Below are 22,831 nucleotides of genomic sequence, written 5' to 3' on the forward strand. Positions count from 1 at the left end.
CATGGTTGGCATGCCTTTGGCGCAGAGTGGTGGCTGGCATGGTATGCCATTGGCACGGTGGTGCAGCTGGCATGGTTGGCATGCCTTCGTCGCAGAGACGTGGCTGGCATGGTATGCCATTGGCACGGAGGTGTGGCTGGCATGGTTGGCATGTCGTCGTCACACTTGGTTAGCATGCGCGGCTGGCATGTGCGGAGACAATGCCAGTCGATACTCGAGGGTTATGTCGTGGAACATAATGTATAGAAAAAAGGTACCCCGGTAATTTTACGCAGGCATGTTGAATGGTTCAATAAATGTGCTAGTGGCGATATTATTACTCAAGTGTGACGTCACTGTTTGACTAAGGTTTTACGATATTAAGTCCCCTGCTTAGCTCGGAACATGGGCCTTGTTGCGAGGTAAGCATGAGATGGTGACAGACGAGGAAAAAATCGAAACGGCAAGTCACGAAGAGATGGTCGGGAAGATCCAGCTAATGTTTTTCGGGAGGTAAAGAGAATCCACAACTCTTGCGCCGGCGGCTTCGCGTAAATTCGGCTCGTCCATGGTATGTTGGCATCAGTGTTGCGTCTTTGGCTACTGGCCGACAGAGGCGGTATTGCAATTTGGTCCGTGGGACGGTGCTCTGGTTAGCCATAGAAAGGTGAACAGTGCTGCTGGCTAGGGCGCGGAGTGGCAGATATGGACGCTGGCTGGGACGCAGGCAGTTGGTGTCATCTTGGATTGGAGCCGCTGGCATGGTGCGGCTTGGAATGGAGCCGCTGGAAGTGTGCGGCTTGGAATGGATCCGCCGGCATGGTGCATCTTGGAATGGAGGCGCTGGCAGTGTGCGGCTTGGAATGGAGCCGCTGGCAATGTTGCTACGTGTGGCGTGGACAAAAGATTTGGCGTTTGTAGCCAAGTTTTTGCTGTGACTAGAGAATTAGTATCGCATCCAAGTTGGTACCGTGACCAAGATTTAGCATCGCATCCAAGTTGGTGTCGTGACCAAGAGTTAGCATCGCAGCCAAGACATTGCCACGAGTCGTTTGGTGGCAGGTTTGTACAGATGAGATCTGCATCTCAAGAGGAAGGATAGCGGTAGATTGTTGCAACCCTTCGTTTGGAAACCAGCGGCATGGTTGCAGCGCTTGCATGCTCTTGGAACGACCAAATTAGGGTTTTGGCGTCGTGGCCAAGAATTGGCGCCGTGGCCAAGAGATTGCCAAAAATCGTTTAGTGGCAAGTTTATATGGCTAGATTTGTATCTCAGGAGGAAGGGAAGTCGTTGATTGTTGCAACCCTTCGTCTGGCAACCAGCGGCATGGTTGCAGCGCGTGCATGCTCTTGGAAGGGCCAAATTAGGGTTTTGGCGTCGTGGCCAAGAATTGGCACCGTGGCCAAGATATTTCCACAAATCGTTTGGTGGCAAGTTTATATGGCTGAGATTCGTATCTCAGAAGGAAGGGTGGCTGTCGATTGTTGCAACCCTCCGTTTGGCAGTCAGCGGCATGTGGTAGGGCTGGCATGGCTTTGGCATATTTTAGGCGCGGCCAAAATTAGGGTTTTGGCAAACCGTGATGTTTGGCCTTGGGCCGAAGTTGCCATGCGTTAGGTGGCGAACTTGGACGGCTGAGATCTGCATTTCAGATAGAAGGGTAGTCGTTGATTGTTGCAACCCTTCGTTTGGCAGCCATCGGCATGTGGTAGGGTCGGCATGGCTTTGGCATATTTTAGGCGCGACCAAAATTAGGGTTTTTGCAAACCGTGATGTTTGGCCTTGGGCCAAAAGTTTCCATGCGTTAGGTGGCGAACTTGGACGGCTAAGATCTACATTTCAGATGGAAGGGTAGTCGTTGATTGTTACAACCCTTTGTTTGGAAGCCAGCAGCATGTGGTAGGGACGGCATGGCTTTGGCATATTTTAGGCGCGACCAAAATTAGGGTTTTGGAAAACCGTGATGTTTGGCCTTGGGCCGGAAGTTGCCATGTGTTAGGTGGCGAACTTGGACGGCTGAGATATGCATCTCAGATGGAAGGGTATCCGTTGATTGTTGCAACCCTTCATTTGGAATCCAACGGCATGTGGTAGGGCCGGCATGCCATTGGCCCATTTGGTGCGGCTGGCATGGTTGGTATGCCTTTGGCGCGAAGATATGGCTGGCATGGCATGCCATTGGCACGGTGGTTCGGCTGCCATGGTTGGCATGCCTTTGGCGCTGCAGTGCGGCTGGCATGGTCGGCATGCCTTTGGCGCTGAGACGTGGCTGACATGGTCGGCATTCCTTTGGCGCGGAAACGTGGATGGCATGGTATGTTATTGGCACGGTGGAGCGGCTGGCATGGTCGTCATGCCTTTGGCGCGGATACGTGGCTGGCATGGTATGCCATTGGCACGATGGTGCGACTGTCATGGTTGGCATGCCTTTGGCGCGGAAACGTTGCTGGAATGGTATGCCATTAGAACGGAGGTGCGGCTGGCATGGTTGGCATGCCTTTGGCGCATAGAGGTGGCTGGCATGGTATGCCATTGGCACGGTGGTGCGGCTGGCATGCCTTCGACGAAGAGACGTGGCTGGCATGGTATGCCATTGGCACGGAGGTGTGGCTAACATGGTTGGCATGTCGTCGGCACACTTGGTTAGCATGCACAGCTGGCATGTGCGGAGACAATGCTAGTCGATACTTGAGGGTTCTGTCGTGGAACATAGTGTATAGGAAAAAGGTACCCCGGTAATTTTACGCAGGCATGTTGAATGGTTCAATAAATGTGTTAGTGGCGACATTATTACTCAAGTGTGACATCACTGTTTGACTAAGGTTTTGCGATTTTAACCCTAAGCAAAAAACCACCATCAATATTAAGTCCCCTGCTTAGCTCGGAACAGGGGCCTTGTTGCGAGGTAAGCATGAGATGGAGACGAGTAAAAAAACGAAAGGGCAAGTCATGAAGTGATGGTCAGGAAGATCCAGCTAACCTTTTTTGGGAGGTAAAGAGAATCCACAACTCTTGCACTGGCGGCTTCGCGCAAATTCGGCTCGGCCATGGTATGTTGGCATCAGTGTTGCGTCTTTGGCTACTGGTCGACAGAGGCGGTATTGCAATTTGGTCAGTGGGACGGTGCTCTGGTTAGCCATAGAAAGGTGAACAGTGCTACTGGCTAGGGCGCGGAGTGGAAGAGATGGCCGCTGGAAGTTGGTGTCATCTTGGCTTGGAGCCGCTGGCATGGTGCAGCTTGGAATGGAGCCGCTGGAAGTGTGCGGCTTGGAATGGATCCGCCGGCATGGTGCGGCTTGGAATGGAGGTGCTGGCAGTGTGCGGCTTGGAATGGAGCCGCTGGCAATGTTGCTACGTGTGGCGTGGACAAAGGATTTGGTGTTTGTAGCCAAGTTGGTGCTGTGACTAGAGAATTAGCATCGCATCCAAGTTGGTACCGTGACCAAGAGTTAGCATCGCAGCCAAGTTGGTGCCGTGACCAAGAGTTAGCATCGCATCCAAGTTGGTAGCGTGACCAAGATTTAGCATCCAAGACATTGCCACGAGTTGTTTGGTGGCAGGTTTGTACAGATGAGATCTGCATCTCAGGAGGAAGGATAGCGGTAGATTGTTGCAACCCTTCGTTTGGCAACCAGCTGCATGGTTGCAGCGCTTGCATGCTCTTGGAACGACCAAATTAGGGTTTTGGCGTCGTGGCCAAGAGATTGCCAAAAATTGTTTGGTGGCAAGTTTATATGGCTAGATTCGTATCTCAGGAGGAAGGGCAGCTGTTGATTGTTGCAACCATTCGTCTGGAAACCAACGGCATGGTTGCAGCGCGTGCATGCTCTTGGCACGGCCAAATTAAGGTTTTGGCGTCGCGGCCAAGAATTGGCACCGTGGCCAAGAGATTTCCACAAATCGTTTGGTGGCAATTTTATTTGGCTGAGATTCGTATCTCAGAAGGAAGGGTGGCCGTCGATTGTTGTAGCCCTCCGTTTGGCAGTCAGCGGCATGTGGTAGGGCTGGCATGGCTTTGGCATATTTTAGGCGCGGACAAAATTAGGGTTTTGGAAAACCGTGATGTTTGGACTTGGGCCGGAAGTTTCCATGCGTTAGGTGGCGAACTTAGACGGCTGAGATCTACATTTCAGATGGAAGGTTAGCCGTTGATTGTTACAACCCTTTGTTTGGCATCCAGCCGCATGTGGTAGGGACGGCATGGCTTTGGCATATTTTAGGCGCGGCCAAAATTAGGGTTTTGGAAAACCGTGATGTTTGGCCTTGGGCCGGAAGTTTCCATGCGTTAGGTGGCGAATTTGGACGGCTGAGATCTGCATATCAGATGGAAGGGTAGCCGTTGGTTGTTGCAACCCTTCGTTTGGAAGCCAGCGGCATGTGGTAGGGCCGGCATGGCTTTGGTGCGGAGGTGTGGCTGGCACGACATGCTATTGGCACTATGGTGCGACTGGCATGGTTGGTATGCCATTGGCACAGAGATGTGGCTGGCATGGCATGCCATTGGCACGGTGGTGCGGCTGGCATGGTTGGCATTCCTTTGGCGCGGTGGCGCGGCTGGCATGGTCGGCAATCCTTTGGCGCGGAAACGTGGCTGGCATGGTATGCCATTGGCACGGTGGCACGACTGGCATGGTCGGCATGCCTTTGGCGCGGAGACGTGGCTGGCATGGTATGCCATTGGCACGGTGGTGCGGCTGGCATGGTTGGCATGCATTTCGCGCGGAGGTGCGGCTGGCATGGTATGCCATTGGCACGGTGGTGCGGATGGCATGGTTGGCATGCCTTTCGCGCGGAGACGTCGCTGGCATGGTATGCCATTGGCACGGTGGTGCGGCTGACATGGTTGGCATGCCTTCGGCGGAGAGACGTGGCTGGCATGGTATGCCATTGGCACGGTGGTGCGGCTGGCATGGTTGGCATGCCTTCGACGAAGAGACGTGGCTGACATGGTATGCCATTGGCACGGAGGCGTGGCTGACATGGTTGGCATGCCGTCGGCAAACTTGGTTAGCATGCACAGCTGGCATGTGCGGAGACAATGCCAGTCGATACTTGAGGGTTCTGTCGTGGAACATAGTGTATAGGAAAAAGTTACCCCGGTAATTTTACGCAGGCATGTTGAATGGTTAAATAAATGTGCTAGTGGAGACATTATTACTCAAGTGTGACATCACTGTTTGATTAAGGTTTTACGATTTTAACCCTAAGCTAACAACCACCATCAACATTAAGTCCCCTGCTTAGCTCGGAACAGGGGCCTTGTTGCGAGGTAAGAATGAGATGGTGATAGACGAGGACAAAATCGAAATGGAAAGTCATGAAGAGATGGTCAGGAAGATCCGGCTAACCTTTTTCGGGAGGTAAAGATAATCCACAATTCTTGCGTTGGCGGCTTCGCGTAAATTCGTCTCGGCCATGGTATGTTGGCATTAGTGTTGCATCTTTGGATACTGGTCGAAAGAGGCGGCATTGCAATTTGGTCTGTGAGACGGTGCTCTGGTTAGCCATAGAAAAGTGAACAGTGCTGCTGGCTAGGGCGCAGAGTGGTAGAGATGGACGTTGGCTGGGACGCAGGCAGTTGGTGTAATCTTGGGTTGGAGCCGTTGGCATGGTGCGGCTTGGAATGGAGCTACTGGCAATGTGTGGCTTCGAATGAAGCCTCCGGCATGGTGCGTCTTGGTATGGATCCGCTGGCAGTGTGTGGCTTGGGATGGATGGATGAAATATATGCTCGGCAACGATCATGTCATGGCTAACCTTGGAGATTATGGTTGCGTTGTCGATCCATCCTTGACTTTAGGTTGTTCAGTGTATGGACCTTCTGATCGCGATGATGATATGTTGTGGATGATTGTATGGTAGAAATCTTCCGAAGCCACGGGATGAAATAGATGAGTTGGGAGACATTCTGTTGCCGATGTGCTGCTATCAAGTCTTCAAGGACTTTGTTCCAAGAGACATCATTCGAACCAGCTTCTGAATCTTGGACTATCGTATGGAATGGGATGCGGTGAGCAGTCCCCAGTTATATTTGAGGGTTCTGTCGTGGAACATAGTGTATAGAAAAAAAAAGTACCCCGGTAATTTTATGCAGGCATGTTGAATGGTTCAATAAATGTGTTAGTAGCGACATTATTACTCAAGTGTGACGTCACTGTTTGACTAAGGTTTTACGATTTTAACTCTAAGCTAAAAACCACCATCAACAACCGCTTACTACTCGTGAAGGCTGAAATAGATTTTCTTAGGGAGATTAGAATAGCTAGTCTTGCTAAGGCGCACACGCGGTTTGATAGGCAATACAAAGTGTTTTAATGGCTCGAAAGACTCAAGTGTCCGGGCCTGTTTCTTTCGGGATTCAGCATGCATTAGACGATGATGTCTCTGCTCGCCGGGAGGTTGATCGGCTATGTCAGGAAATAAACTTTATGATGGTAGATATTGACCAGGCTATATCATACTGCCGTGCACCCACTTCCCAACAGTCGGGTCATCGCCTGCGTGGTTATGCACTATCTTTATGTGTGATATCTGCTTTAGTATATCCTTCTAATAAACACGTGGAATTGGCGCGATTGCTGGTCCTGAGGGATGAAGTGAGGCTTTACAGACTCATAGGCTAGCTGTGCAGGATAATGCGCGCCAAGCTTTCGAGGAGCAAAATGAAACTGCTATCATGGCTCGCCAGAACGATGCATCCAAGAATATTATGTACGAAGTAAACCAAGTGCTAGGGGATATGCAGACTGCTCTATCTATGGCTACTATTCAATATGAAGAAGCACTTGTAATGATGTAAGATGTAGCACAGGAAGTCACATTTTTCCGTATGCTTATGGCTGAGTCATCTTAAAAATCCATTCCGTTTTTTTTTTTTAAAAAAACTGAATCATCATGAGAAGGTTTCCTTCCTTTTATATAGCCTAAAGGTTCTTGGATAAGAAATGATCAATAACTATGGAAGAAGCAATTAATGCTTTTATGTTTGTCTCTCAGAAAACAAAAGATTGAACTATTACAAGCTATTGTTATCGGAAATACTCGACTTGATCGCGAGTGTAAAGAGTTGTTCGAGGTTAGCCAAACACAATACCTTGATGTAATGGATTTGTATGTGGACCGATTGAGCGCTTGCCGGATTGACCCTTCAGTAGATAATATCATGGCTTCAGACGAAGCATTTGAGGTATTTTGTAATGCTCGTGCCACATGGAGCATAAAGAGAACGACTTAGTTGTTGCACGCGGCAGACTGAGACACGCAAACTCAGTATTGTTTTTAGTTCTTTGGCTTAACGTAATGTTTTGTCTCGTCTGCTTTATGTACCACTCCGAGTGTTTTATGAATATAGCAGTTATGTTATTTTTTATGAAGCACCAATGTTTTTTTAGGATTATGTTTGTTATATGCTTGCATTTTATCTGTTTCGCCTTTTAAATGTAATCATCACTTGATTTTATCAACACTAATATTTTTCTGACGTCGTGTCTATGGTTATTCTCCGAAATCTTAATATGTTTCGGGTGCGGAACTCAGTCGGCTCTACAATTGTTGGTGCGTTTCATTAGTCATGCATGGGACCCGACCATTTCTGTAGCCGTTGGTGCACTTTATTGGGCCATGCACGGAACCTAGCCATTTCTGTGGCTATTGATGCACTTCATTGGGCCATGCACGAAACCTAGCCATTTATGTGTCTATTGGTGCATTTCATTGGGTCGTGCACGGATCCTAGCCATTTCTGTGGCTATTGGTGCACTTCATTGGTTCATGCACGAAACCTAGCCATTTCAGTGGCTATTGGTGCATTTCATTAAGTCATGCACGGAACCTAGCCATATCTGCGGCTATTGGTGCACTTCATTGGGTCATGCACGAAAACCTATCCATATCTGCGGCTATTGGTGCACTTCATTTGGTCATGCACGGAACCTAGCCATTTCTGTGGCTATTGGTGAACTTCATTGGGTCATGCACGGAACCTAGCCATTTCTGTAGCTATTAAGAGTGATGCATATTTTAAGATAGAAACAATCGTATTATTATTAATCAGCCGTCCGATCATACATTTAGTTACTCATGCATAATAAGTTTTAAGCCATTTACCATTGATAGGGGTATTGATTCGTGATCCATTCATCCGCTTCAAGTAATAATATCCGCTTTCCGCTGCTTCGCTAATCATGTAGGGGCCTTGCCAGTTCGCAGCAAACTTTCCTGCCTTTTCATTTCGTTGGACGTGTGGGGCGATCTTCATGACTACATCATTTATACAGAAAGTTCGTTCTTTTACCTTCTGGTTATAATACCTTACCGTCCTTTGCCTATACTTGTCCGCGAACTTCTCAACTTTGACTCATCTTTCCTCCAAGGTATAAAGGTGAGCCAGTCGGCTAACTTCGTCCAGGGTAGTGAGGCTGGCCATGGCTACTCGTGCAGAGGGAATAACAATCTCCGTTGTTAATATTGCATCTTCTCCATATACCAAGGAACAAGGAGAGGCGCCAGTCGAACTTCTCTTGGGAATGCGATATGCCCAGAGTGCGACGGGAAACTGCTCATGATAACTCCTGTGGTGATCATGTACCGTGTGGCTCAATATCCTTAGCAACGTTTTATTAGTCGCTTCTGCATGTCCATTACCTTGAGGGTAATAGATAGTCGAAGTATGGAACTTAATTCCATATTGATCTAATAATTCCTTAACAGTATGGTTAACGAAAGAGGTTCCATTATCCGACGACACTGTGTAACAGGGTATATGGGGCGCGGATTAGTGATCCGTGACTTTGACATTGCTGGTACTTCTTCACATGTTCGATTGTATCAAATTCCATCGTAAGCCAGTAAAACCCACCTTCGTATAATTGCAGGAAGTGTTTCCTTATACCTTGGTGCTCCGCATTGTGAGTTGTATCCATGACTATCTCCGCTTCTTCTTGCAACAAGCAACGCAGTATCTTATCCCCATAACTCTTTATACATAGGATTCTTTCACTCATAAAGAAGCGTCCGACTTTACTTTGAATCTTAAGCGCGTCTTGTATGTCTAGAGGCAGGCGCTTATGCTGGAGGAAGTCTGTGTAAGGTTTCTCTAATCCTCTATTTATACACTACATAGCGTTGTCTGTTGTGGAGGTGCTTGACAGTCTTCACAATTATCCAGCATCACCGCCGCTTGAACTGTCATGTTTGGCTAGTATACACCCATCCCCTGCAATTGGCGATACAACGGGATTCCTCCTATCTGTTCGCAAGATTCTTCATGGACGCGATTCAGTATCTCTTGCGCTTCTATCTTTTCCACACATCGTGATAAGGCACCTCTGGACGTTCGATAGTATAGCGCTCCTCGGACTATGACAAACTGTTTTAACACTTTAACGGACAACAACTGATCATCCGCTTCTTTGGTTAAATCTTAAATATACGCTGTTCTCCAATCGTCCTTTTGTTCAAATGCCGTGTCTTCTTTCCACGTGCTTGGTAACGCCCTTCTCTTCACTACTACTGTTCCTTCGTCCGCTTCATTTAATTGCAGCTTTGCTGCTAAAGTAGCTAACGCGTCAGAGTGTTTGTTAATAGACCTCCCAGTATGCTCAATAATGATACTTCTTCTTTTTTCTATCAATTCTTGGGCCTCCACTCGGTAAGGGGATAAATGCACTTATTTTACTTGGAAGTCACCCGACACTTGATTCGTGACTAACTTAGAGTCTCCTTTAATATCTATCTCTTCCAAATTAAGCTCTTCAGCCATGCGTAATCCAAGAATCAACGCTTCATATTCTGCCACATTGTTGCTACATTCAAAATCTAGCTTGAAGGAAAATTATAACAACTCTCTTTTGGGGGTTTCAAACACTATACCCGCTCCTCCGTAAGAACCACATGACGATTCGTCAAAAAACATTAACCAACGTTTTTCTTACTCGACTTCTGCGACTTCTCCAGGTATATCATCACTTATTTATGTCATATCCATGCCTGGGAATGCAGCTAACAAGTCTGCGAATGCTTGTCCACGTACTCCTTTAGACCGCTGATACTTCAGCTCGAATTCAGATAACTGTAGCAACCAGCGGGCTGTTCTGTCGGATAAGACTGGCTTTGTAGCTAGATAGGCGATTGGATTAGCAGTTGCTACCACTATGGTTTCGTGAGCGAGCAAATAAGATCGTAATTTCTGTGTAGCATATACGAGCGCCAAGCATGCTTGCTCCGGTTTTAAGTATCTGAACTCCACGTCCCTGAACCCTCTACTGGTATAATGGATTGGGCACAGCTGATCATTGTCGATATCTTGAGCCAACAATTATCCAATCGCCGCATTGGTAAATGTCGTGTATAGATAAAGGGGTTCACCTTTGACGGGTGGTCGTAAGACTCGTGCGTTAACCAGATACTCTTTAAGTTTCTGAAAGGCTCGCTCTTAGTCATCTCCCCATTCAAATTGTTTGTTCTTCTTTAATAAAGGTGTGAACACGGACAGTAGTTGTGCCAATCCAGGGATAAATCTCCGGACATAGGACACTCTACCTATAAAAGTTTGAAGTTTTTTCATATTTGTGGGTGACCTCGTAGTGGTTATTGCTTCGACTTTATCCGGATCGATCTGTATTCCTTTGTCTGTAACAACGAACCCCAAGAATTTTCCAGAAGTAACTCCGAAAGCGCATTTGAGAAGGTTCATCTTCAAGTGATACTTTCTACATCTGTTGAAAACACGTCTTAAATGATCCAAGTGGTCTTCTCGTGCTCGGTATTTTACCACAACGTCATCTATGTAAACCTCCATAATTTGGTGCATCATATCATGAAAGATGGCTACCATCGCCCGCTGATAAGTCGCGCCTGCATTTTTTAACCCAAACGGTATTACAACATAATAGAAATTATCGTATGTGGTCTGGAAAGCTGTCTTATGAGCATCTTCTGCGGACATCCTGACTTGGTTGTATCCGCTAAACCCTTCCATGAAAGAAAACATACCATATATGCACGTATTATTCACCATTATGTCTATATTTGGCACTGGGAAATCATCTTTAGGGCACACTCGATTCAAATCTCGATAATCAACACAACACCGGACTTTTCCATTCTTTTTTGCTACTGGTACGATATTATCTAACCACACGGGGTGTTGGATCGGATTAATGAATTTTGCTTTTAATAGCTTTTATACCTCTTCCTTGATCGCCAATTCTATTTTTTCCGGAAAATTACGCCTTCGTTGCTTAACTGGCTTATACTCGGGCGAGACATTGAGGTTGTGCGCAATCAAACTGCTATCCAGACCAGGGATTTCATCATATGTGAATGCAAACACATCTTGGTATTCGCGGAGTAGCTTAATCATCCGTAACTTTTCTTCCCCTTTTAAATGCTTACTGATGCTACACAACGGGGTTCATCCTACGAACCAAGATTTATCTCTTCTAGCCCATCCAGGGTTGGATCGACTTTTATTTGTTCTTCAGGAAAATTTTCTATTATTTCTTCTTCTGAGATAGGAGTTTCTACCTCTTACTTTGAATCTTCAATTACTGGGGTTGCCTCCGCCATTTCTTCATCCGTCGACGACAAAACACAGTCGTGCTGACAGTGGGAGGCTTCCCCGGCTAATTTATATAAGCGATAGACATGTCCACCCTCCGGCCGAGAGAAACGTTTGAACTGTATATTCTTTGTTTCGGTTACAACTCACTTATTTCCCATGACAGGTCTCATACGTGATGGGATAGAGACCGACTTAGTCTTTCCTTTTGTTTGCTCTTCAAGATGGAATTCTTCCCATTTTGGGAGGGGTGTTAGATGCTCTGAATGTTCTCCTTGATCGACGAATGTCTGTGTATAGAAAACTGCATCTGCCATGTAAGCTTCTTCCGGTCCGAATGGGTTGCTCGTAGCTGGGATCCGGAATTGCTTTCCCCAAATATTCGTCTTAACACGTTGGTGATACGTCGATGCTACTACCTTGTGATTCATGAGCCATCCTCGCCCAAGTAAGACATGGAAGGTGGTGTCGTCCTCAAGCACGTAGAAGGAGGTGAGTGTCCTAATGGGTCCGACCTTCATCATCAAATGCATAATCCCAATCGCTGTCTGAGTCGGTCCTCCAGATCCTCTCACGGTTGTCGCGCGCATCTTAATCGCTGTTTTTTACACTCCTAAGGACTCTAACGTATGTAATGAAATTAAGTTGAAGGAAGCTCCGCCATATATAAAAGCTCACTTGAGGGGTTGTTTATTAATAAGCGCTGTCAGATATAAGGGGCGAAGGTTCTCTCCCGGGTAACATATATCTTCATCTGTAAAGGTGATAGCTTCTTTGGGTATAGGATTGTACGCCTTTCCGGATGCGATTGCCGTGATAGATTTGGATGCCTCGCGGATTTGGTTCTCACTGAAACCTAGTGAGTCGAAGAACTGCTGAGATAAAACAGTTTGAGAAAATTTACTAGCAATTCCGTTTATGTCTGAAAAATGGTTGTCTCAGAAGCCTCGCACGCTTCTTCTTCTTCCACATCCTCCCAAGGCCTCCAAGCTTCTCCCTCAGTAGACTCATGTGAAATCATCATAACTAGATGTTGGGTAAGCGGATCGCTCTTGATGCTTTGCTCTCCTATCTCTAACTCGCCTCTACCTAGATTTCTTTGCATAATGTATCGTAGGGAGAAACATTCCACGGTTGGATGATGAACTCTCCTGTGATAATGGTAGTATCGCTCGTGCTTCTTATCTGTTGCGGTAGGCTCTGTGGATACGGGTGGTAGAGTTTCTTCCTTGTTTGCCACCCATTGCTCCAGAAGCCCTATTATTTGTTCTTTACTTCATGGCAATGGTGGTGGCGGATTATATTTTCCTCCATCCGTTCTTCCTCCTCTTCTGCCGGATTGTCCTCCGCGGTACGAGCCGAAAGAAGCCCATCCTTTACCTCTATCACTTCCTTGATCGTTAAAAGTTGGTGTGGACGCGGTATTGATATAGTGTAGTTGCCAAGTATGTCCGCTTACTCCAGAGTTCATAACGTCCGCACAATCTGATACCCGGACTGCAGCCTCCTCGACCCCTACAAAGGTTTAAGTTTTGAAATTCGTCTAAGTTCATCCGAAAAATGGATTCCATTCCTTGGATGCAAATCTCCACTAGACACTCTTCTGGGATGTCTTCATGACATTATAACGTGAAATATCGGAAGCGAGTGATGTACTTGCCGATCTCTTCTCCTACCCGTTGGGTACATCTTCCCAAATCTATTCTTGTGACCCTTATTTGTGCAGAATAGAATGTCTTCAAAAAGAGTTGCAGAATGGCGGACCATGATCTAATACTTCCAGGTTTCAAGTTATCATACCAGGTAAAAGCTTTATCCGTGAGTGACTTCGAGAATTCTCTCATACAAAGGCTTTCATCCTGAGCATACGCATTCATTGCTGATATAAAGCGACTCACATGCTCTCACGCATTTCCTTTTCCTCCATATGTTTTAAATTTTGGTAATGTATAATCCTCAGGGTGCAAGTAGTCGGCAACCTCTACGGAGTACGGTGGTTCCAACGAATCATAAGCATCATGCTTTGTTACTCGATAATTAGCTTCCAAGTATTTTGCGATCGCGTCTTCCATCATACCCACAAAAGTGTCTTTCTTTCTAGTCGTTCTATTAGTTGCCATGTTCTGCTCCCTTGATCGCTTCAGACATCCGCGCAACTCCTGCTGCTTCTTGATAGACGCGTCTAGCTCCTCTTGTATTTGAGATATCTCTTGCTTGCTTGTCTCAGCTGTAGCTTTCTCTTTGACCATTTCTCCATTCTTTTGAGACGTTCCCGCTCCTTGCACAATGGGCGTAGTAACCACTGTTCGGAAACGTATCTCATCATCCCTTTCTCCTTGTACGTCTTCCACAGAAACATGGTCCGGATTCGGGAGTGCTCCTACTGCCGGTACTTCCTGGCTCTCACTTGATAATATCATGCTAGAAAAGAGGCTAAGAACCTCCCACTGTGGTCGCAATATTGATGGGTAAAACGTGGGAAGGAGGAACTATCCCTAATCACAGAAAGTACTCCCAAGGATAAGAGGGGTTTATGGGAAGTAATGGAGAATTAATGATTATCTCATAGGTGTGCCTCTTTCCCCTTTTATAATGACTATCTTATGAATAGGTGCCCATAACATTAACATATTACTAAACTACCATTACCCTTTCCTTAAGTTAATACAAAACCTTAAGAGGCTTTCTTCTTGGGCTGAAGCCCAACCACCTTAATGTGGTCTTGGATGAAATAGATACATCCCACCTTATTGGGTTAGGCCTAGTCCCCTAGTATCCTCATCCTAAAAGGAACCCTTGATAGGTTAAGGGGCCATCTATTCAAGGGATGGTTATTTTCATGTATCAACAGGTCTAAAACAAAACTAGTAGTAAAACACCAAGGTGACCAAATTTGGAGTACAAACTCCGTTCAAATGTTGGGATCCACTAAAATTCCATATTAAACAAAATTGATACAAAAACTCCAAATTTTTAAATATTGATACAAAAACCCATACAAAATTGTTTTCAACAAATTCTATGATGAAACCAAAATTGGTTTCATCAAATTTTATGATGAAACCAAATTTGGTTTCAACTTATTTTTGCCTATTTTTTATCATGAAACCAAAGATTTTAATGATGAAACAGTAAGTTTATGATGAAACCAAATTTTTGGTGGTACTGTTTTCGGTTAGTGGTGTTGCCTTTTATGGTAATGGTAGTGCTAGTATTCGTTGGTGGATGTGGTGTTGGTTGCTAGTAGTGGTAGTTAGTGGTGGCAATGATGGTTATGAAGCTGATGGTGATGGATGATGCTGGTTGGTGGAGATGATGGTGCTGGTATATATTGATGGTGGATATGGTGGTGGTGGTTGGTGATGGTATTGGTGGCGGTGATGATGGTGTTGCTGATTGGTGATGGTAGGATGATGACATCGATGTTGTTTGTCATGTTACCGTTATTAGTATTGGTGTTACTGGTTGGTGGTGATTGATGGTGGATAGCGACACCTTTGGGATTTTTGTGTTACTTTTGTTATTTTGGGTTTTTGTGTTACTTTTGTTTTGATTGGTTTTTCGTGGATGGATAGTGATACCTTTGGGGTTATAACTCCTGATATGTCTATGAAAAATAAGATTTTTACCCTCTATTGAAGATGCTCTAAGGGTCTTAAAAAAAATCCACGTAGGAGTTTTATCCCCCGCTATTAAAAGTGCTCTCAATAAAAAAGGCCGGAATGTCCACCCGAGGTGCACAAATTAGGACTCCAATTTTCTCCAAATGATAAACCGCCCGGAGGATTTTTATTTTTCTAGAAAGATTGTTTTGGAAAAAACTCTATTATTGGGGCTTAAAGAGGGTGGGACTTTGGGGGCTTGAAAGACTATGCGGAGACTAAGTGGTATAGGGGGAGATCATATTTATGTAAAATTTCAAGAACACCCTCAATCATTTTCACTTATGACATTTCTACCCTTCCATTAACTGATTAATCTAATTAAAAAAAACTGAAAATCATTAAATGAAAAAAGAATGAAAATCAAAATCATTAAAAGAAAAAAAACAGTCCCACCACCTCTCTCTTTTCCTCTTTCTTCTTCTTCCCTCACTCCCCCCTTTCTCTTTTCCTTCTTCTTCATCTATCATTCTTCGTTTGAAACGATTAATCGTCGATTCAAAAAAAAATCGTCGTCGATAAAACTCATTGTATAAAATCATGAAAGAAAAGGAAAAATTAGTTCATTCTTCGTCGAATGAACCTCCTCTTGAAGCAGAGAAACCAACTTCAACAAATGAAGTAGGGAGTGAAGATGAAGAGGAATTGAATGAAGGAGATGCACCATCCTCCTACACTCCTGAGATGACATCAATAAGATATGAATTGAAATATCCACTATTTATTTAAGCTTTTTATCGATCTTTAAGTTTGTTTCGAAGATTTTAGGTCTGAAAAAATAGTTTGAGAAAGTGTTTACGGCTGGGAGTTCTTGAATTCCCAGCCGTAAATATGTCTCATGGTTGGGATCTATTGGTTTCCCAGCCGTGTATATGTATCACGGTTGGGAGATATAAGAAACCCCAGCCGTTTATGTTTCTTATGGTTGAGATATTTAGAACTCCCAGCCGTAAAGTAGTCGATGCGTACGAGATCGATAAATCTTACCCGCAACAAGTTATTTACGGCTGGGGATTTCCTAACCGTATATCTCCCTGTGTTCGAATTATGTTTCAGCGGTAGTGGTTACGTCTTGGTTTTTCTATCCGTAATTGATTTTCCCAACTGTATAAGTTAGTTTCATATCCGATTTGGTACAACAGATAGGTTTTCCTATCCATAATATGAGTAAGCAATGCGAAAAAAAACTTTCCCAGCCGTTATTGGTTTTACGTCTTGGTCGATAAATCAAAATCCCATCCGTTATTTTTGTTGCGGCTGGGACTTTCCATTTTTCCTAGACGTTTTTTATTTACGTCTTGGTCGGTTGATAAATATGCCATCCATAATTTCGTTTTAGTCTGGAACTATGCATATTTCCCAGCCGTTGTAACTTATCTTTTTTTGCATTTTGGTCTGGTTTGTCTTTGAACAGAAAAGAAAAGAGGAAGAAAAGATCAATAGAAGTAACACCTTCTAGTGATCCCACTCCGCAACCTCATCACAGAAAACCATTGGGTGTAAACGCAAGGAATACAAGTGAACTTGGAGTTGGTGGTGTAAGTGAAGGTGTACTTGTTGTTAGTGGATGAAATGAATGTGGAGTTGCTGGAGGAAATGAAGGTCTTACTGTTACTGGAGGAAATGAAGCTGAAGTTGCTGGAGGAAATGAAGGTGGAGTTGTTACTGGAGGAAATGAAGGTGGAGTTATACAGAATTACGTCTTGGTCGACCTTGCTATTTCCTAGTGGTAATTACCTATAATTTCCTTTTGTACCACTTCAAATCGGATAGTTTTTTGAATTTTAAAAAATAGATCCGTTTGAAGACTGATCTATAGAAAGTTATAGCTTTTCAACCACTTATTTAAACTTGAAATAACCCCATCTCCATATAACCACCCATTCCAAATCAAAATCACACCTTCTACACTAATAATCTCTACTAAAACTCCTACAAACTCAATGCAATGTACTCAAAGGATAAACCCGACTTTACTTTGGATGAAGACTTATCTCTTTCCCAAAATTTTGTGCTATGCTATCCAAAGAAGGGAGAAGAACGAAGGAATGATGGTGTACCAAGTCAATCTTATTGGAAAAATATTTTTGAATATTTTTGTAGTGAAACAGGCAACACTAACAACCGCGATGGGATTGAATTGTATCTTCGATTCTCAAACATACGCAAAAAAGTGGAAGAGTATATGGCTTTACTTCGTATGTGCAAGCAACTTCGACTTAGAGGTGAGACTGATGAAGAAGTCGTAGCTCAAGCTAACAAGGAATGGAGAAAATGGAAAGGTTATAATTTCAACTTCGAAGCTCAAATGACCATCACCGAAGATTTCTTGATACATCGGAAAGGATGTTACTAAAACCAACTTTGTAATGGGGATATATTAAGCATGTAATGAGTTTTATTGTGGTCTAGTTAATGAATGTATTAGTAATTCTCAATCGTATTAACAATTCCTGTTGAATCAAAAAAATTCTCAACTTTTAAATCTAATTACGGACGAGAAATTTATGTAAACCCAGCCGTAATGCAGACTCTGGTTATATTGGGAATAATAACAGCCAGAAGTTCATAAAATCCCATCCGTTTTATGTGTTCACAGCTGGGAGTTCCTAATATCCCAACCGTTTTATCTAATTTCGGCCAGGTCGACACATTTACCCAGCCATAACAACAGAAAATTCCAGATCTTTTTCAGATTTTTGACGGATTTGAATTGATAAAATTGATGTTGGGAGTTGATTATAAGGTTATCTTGAGTTTTGTGATGAAGGATTTCATCATTTTTCTTCAAAATTTTTCAAAAGAAATTCACCAAATCACAATTTTTCCTTTTTCAAAACTCAATAAAATCAAGCTTTGATTTGCAAAAGATTAATACTTTGATTAGTCTAATCGATTCACTAAGATTTATTAGTTAGCTTAATCAATTTAATTAGCGTTAATCATATTAAGGGTAGATTAGACATTACAAAAAATGATAGATAAGGGGTTCCGTGAGTTATTATTTCATGACCCCACCAAGCCCCCAAAAAAACTCACCCTTTTTAAGCAAGGCTGAATCGGGGGCCCTGGAAAAATAATTGGGGATCCTACCTACAGGACAAAAAAAGGTCATGAAATAGTAATTGAGAGTTATCCCTTATCACACTTTTTTTAAAATGGCTAAACTACCCCCAAATCATTAGTGTTAATTGAGTTTAATTAATTGTTAATTAGTTTAGTTAGATTAAAATCAGATTTAAGGATAAAATTTTGATAAAAGAAAAATTGTGTTTTGTGTTGTGGAGAGGAAGAAATTGAGTTTTGGGGGGGGGGGGGGGGGGGAAATTTAGGGTTATTTGAAATGAGTGATTCCAGTGGAGGAATCCTATTGCTCAAAATGAAGGAACCAATCCTCAAAATGAAGAACCCGAAGCTCAAAACAATCAGGTAAACATCCTATACTCTTCAAATTGTATGAATGATGCTCCAAGTGGTCGATTCATGTACACTACACAACTACTCAGAGTGAGGGTCGTTAAGTTGAGAGGGTAATAAACGAACGACTCTAAGAAGTCGTCAATTACTTGACACAACCTTTGATGACTCAAACCTGCGACTTTTGCAGATTATGAAAAATCGTCAACCAAGTGTGATATAATTGACGACTCCAGCTAGTTAGGTCACACAGAGTTGTTAACTTAATATGTTTAGAACCCAACGACCCTATCACTATTTGGGACAGATAGGTGGTTCTGCATAAGACAGAGTCGTTCGTATTTAAAAAGGGTCGTCAAGAAGAATCGTTAACGATTTAGAAATTCCTGGACGACACTATTCTAGGACAAAAAACCAGGTTTAGGGTTGTTATCTACTACACCCTAGTGGTTAACGATTTTTCATCAATTCAATATGCATATCAAAAATCGTTAAGCAATAAAAAACCGTGGTTAACGACTCTGGAACTATAACTGCAATTTGGCAGTTGAAAACCTAATTTTTCAATCAACAAATCAAATTAAACACAAACCCAACTTAGATTAGGGGGTTTTAGTTCACTTACGACGATGAATCGGTGAGAATTTTTTTTTCCTCAGAAATCGTTAATGGAATGGGAGACAGTGGGAGGGAGGGAGCGGAGGAGAAGAAGAATGGGAGGAGAAGAAGTTTTGATTGAAATGAACATTGTGGGCCGAGGTTAGCGGTTAATGAGATTTTTTGGGTAGTTATTAGAGAAGGCTAAATTGGTATTTTCACCAATATTTTGGAAGCCCTCTAATGGGTGGGTATAAATTGGACGAGCCCCTGTTATGTGGTGGTTATAAATTGGACGAGGCCCCTAATTATTTTCCATGGCCCCAATTCATCCTTGTTTTTAAGCCCAATAATAGAGTTATTTGGAAAAGGCCCATAGGATTGGAATACCAGAGTTCCGACTTCTAACGCAGTGACACCACGTACTGACGGAATCCATCAGGAAAGAGTCTGTAGTTTGCATCTGCAACAAGTGTGTTTCCAACCTTGTTCAGTCACACACACTCGAGACACACTAACCTCTAATTATTGAACCCAAAACTGATCTCACTTGTGAGTTATTAGTGATAAAGGAATCTAAAAAAAGTTGCTACTATTATACTTCCTCTATAGTTTGTGGGAGAAGCTTGAATCTGAATCATGGCGAATGAAATAGAAGGATTGAATTTTGAGCAGAAACATGGAAAAAGTAGAGTTAGGGTTGGTAGAATATGGAGAAAAGAAGATGGAAATCATTTCTTTGTAGAATGGAATGTTAATATAAGTCTCCTTTCTGATTGTTTACCTGCATATGTTCGTGATGATAATTCTGATATCGTTGCTACTGATACTATGAAAAACACTGTAAGTATTTAGCTCAGACGAATTGCAGCTTGAATTTCTTTCTAATTAATTGATCTGATACATTGAGTTAAATCCATTGCATTTCTATCTGATTTCATGCGTTAATTCATCCATATTATAAGATCTATTTTGATTTTTGAATGTCTGTTGAAGATTAATTTTCCAGATTGTCTATGGTTATAAGGTTTATAAGTACAGTTTAGCTAGAGTCACGGTTGATCTTGATTCTTGTACTATTGAGCTGGCTATATTCAACCTATTTGTGGTCATCCACTGTTTTATTGGACGATGAATCTGTTGCCTTTTCACTTTATTTTTTTCACTAGAGTTTCATATATAATTAAACAATGTAAATTAGGTGTATGCGAAAGCAAAGGAGTGTTCTGAAGTTCTTTCGGTGGAGGAATTTGCAATTGAACTTGGAAAGCACTTCACAACTTTGTATCCTCAGGTAATGAGTTTTGAACGAAATGCCTTTTTATATTTTATCAAAGTCCGATTAGGATTTCATTTGCTGGTTGTTTGTTAAAATGAAATTCATTGTGGCGAACGCTTAAGTATGTACAGATCTGCTTTTTGAAGAAGAGTTACGCTCCCTGGTCATAGATTTGATCGGGATTTCATGAATGCAATATGACTGTTTCTGTCTTAGAGAATTTGTACAGAAGGCTGCATGTATGAAGATCGTTTCCGATGCTTCTCCTGATTCATTTCATTCATGACCACAAATGTTATTCTAGTATCCTTTTGGTAAATGTATCCCAATTGCATAGATTCTAAGGACCTGAATCTGTATACGTGGTGCACAGGTTACAACTGCTATAATCAATATAGTCGAGAAGCCATGGGAACGCGTATCTGTAGGTGGTCAACCACATCAACATGGTTAGAGCAATCCGATGCTTACATTGTTATTTCATTATCTTATAAAGTCGTAGAGCAGTCCTTGTTATCATGTTAGTAGTCAGTTTCTCTCAGTCTCATTATAAATCTTATTAAGTTTTAGAGATGTTTGGTTTTTTAGGTTTTAAACTTGGGTCTGAGAAACATACAGCAGAAGCAATAGTGAAAAAGTCAGGTGCCGTAAGGTTGACTTCTGGAGTTGAAGGACTAGCTGTGCTGAAAACAACCCAGGTAACTGTTTATCACTCTTGTCACGGCTTAGTAACTCACATATGATCTCTGTGTTTATCCATTTGCACATCTATCCGGATGTCACTAGAGTTTAGTATTTGACATTGGTGGTTGATTATGTTCATTGGAAGTATGGCACATAAATCTCCCGTAGTCGAATCATGTTAGTTTCACTGTAAGATGATCGAAAGTCTTTCTCAATGACGGAATTCTGTGAGCGGTTAACATATCATGTCAAGCTTTATCTCATGCAAGTGCTCTTACTGATAATTGAAATCTTAGTGACTTGTGATTATAACATTTATTTTTGATTTGAGTAGTCAGGCTTTGAGGGATTTGTTAGAGATAAGTACACTGCTCTGCCAGAGACAAGAGAGAGGATGTTGGCCACAGAAGTTAGTGCTTCATGGAAGTATGTGTTCGCATCTCATCAAGTATCTTCGAGAACGAAAGAATATATATATACAGATTTGGTTTCCTTTCTGCAAACTGTATTCTTATAAGCTGGATTACCATTATTGCAGGTATGTGTTTGAATCACTTTCGAACATTCCCGTGAAGTCGCCTTACTTCACAGAGAAGTACTTGGATGTGAAGAAAGTTATGCTTGAGACCTTCTTTGGACCTCCAAAGGAGGGTGTGTACAGTGCGTCTGTCCAGAGCACACTTTATCAGATGGCCAGGGCTGTTCTCAGCAGGTCATGTCCTCTCTGTCTTACTTTTTCTCTGCATTACACTCAGAAGTAGGTTTTGAATCCATTGAGATTGATTTTGGTCATAAATTTTCAGGTTCCCAGATGTAGCATCAATCCAGTTGAGAATGCCAAATCTTCATTTCCTACCAGTTAATCTACCAAACAAGGACAGCCCTACCATTGTCAAGGTAACACCAAGTTATTAATCTGTCAGTGTGTATAAGTTTTTCTGAGTTTATGCAGTTTCAGCAAGTGCGCATGTGATCCTAGAAAATGCTTATTTTTCTCTGTCCGAGAATTGCTATCACGCTTACGATATTGATGATACTTGCAGTTCAACGACGACGTTTTCACACCAACTGATGAACCACATGGAACAATTGAGGCGAGCTTGAGCCGCTCCTGGTCAAGGATGTAGAAGCTGGAACTTAAGTGGTGTGTTACAGTACATGGATCCTGTTGTTGTGGTTCATACAATCTTTTTCATCTGTGAATTTGGACACTTTCATCACTATATATGTGGGGACGTCTTTGTAGAGACTTCCCATTAGAAGTCTAGAAACTTAAAATGTTTAAAAACATGGGTAACATAATACTGTACTAAATAATGTTTATATATTTGTCCAGTAATGGCTATGTCAGACTTGTATTGGAGAAAATGATGGTTCGATTGCAGCACGGTTGCTATAAAAACACAATAAGTCAATAACAACTTGTGAAGCTTCATATATTCATCAAAATACTAACAAATCAAGTTACTCAGAATGTTAGACCACAAAAAAAAAAAAAAAAAATTGTGGTAGTTTGTCATGAAGTGAACAAGTTTGTCAAACCTTGTTTGGGAAAATACTTTTGGCTAGTTACCGTTATGTTTGGCCTCTTTACCTGGACTCATTGATCTAAAGAAAAGTTAAAAACATGCTTTTCTCCTCATTTTCTTCTG

At 42.9% G+C, this 22,831-nt stretch overlaps 1 protein-coding gene across 1 annotated transcript; it reads left to right on the plus strand.

Annotated features, from left to right (window-relative positions):
* Positions 1 to 19,632: 19,632 nt before the first annotated feature.
* Positions 19,633 to 22,618, plus strand: LOC113323856 (uricase-2-like). Its single transcript, XM_026572203.1, has 8 exons — positions 19,633 to 20,059; positions 20,418 to 20,510; positions 20,869 to 20,944; positions 21,084 to 21,193; positions 21,514 to 21,605; positions 21,718 to 21,891; positions 21,983 to 22,076; positions 22,223 to 22,618. The coding sequence occupies exons 1-8, from the start codon at positions 19,856 to 19,858 to the stop codon at positions 22,304 to 22,306; spliced, it is 927 nt and encodes a 308-aa protein (XP_026427988.1). The 5' UTR covers positions 19,633 to 19,855; the 3' UTR covers positions 22,307 to 22,618.
* Positions 22,619 to 22,831: the final 213 nt, after the last annotated feature.

This window comes from Papaver somniferum, chromosome 11, assembly GCF_003573695.1.
Source record: "Papaver somniferum cultivar HN1 chromosome 11, ASM357369v1, whole genome shotgun sequence".
NCBI classification, from domain to species: Eukaryota; Viridiplantae; Streptophyta; class Magnoliopsida; order Ranunculales; family Papaveraceae; genus Papaver; species Papaver somniferum.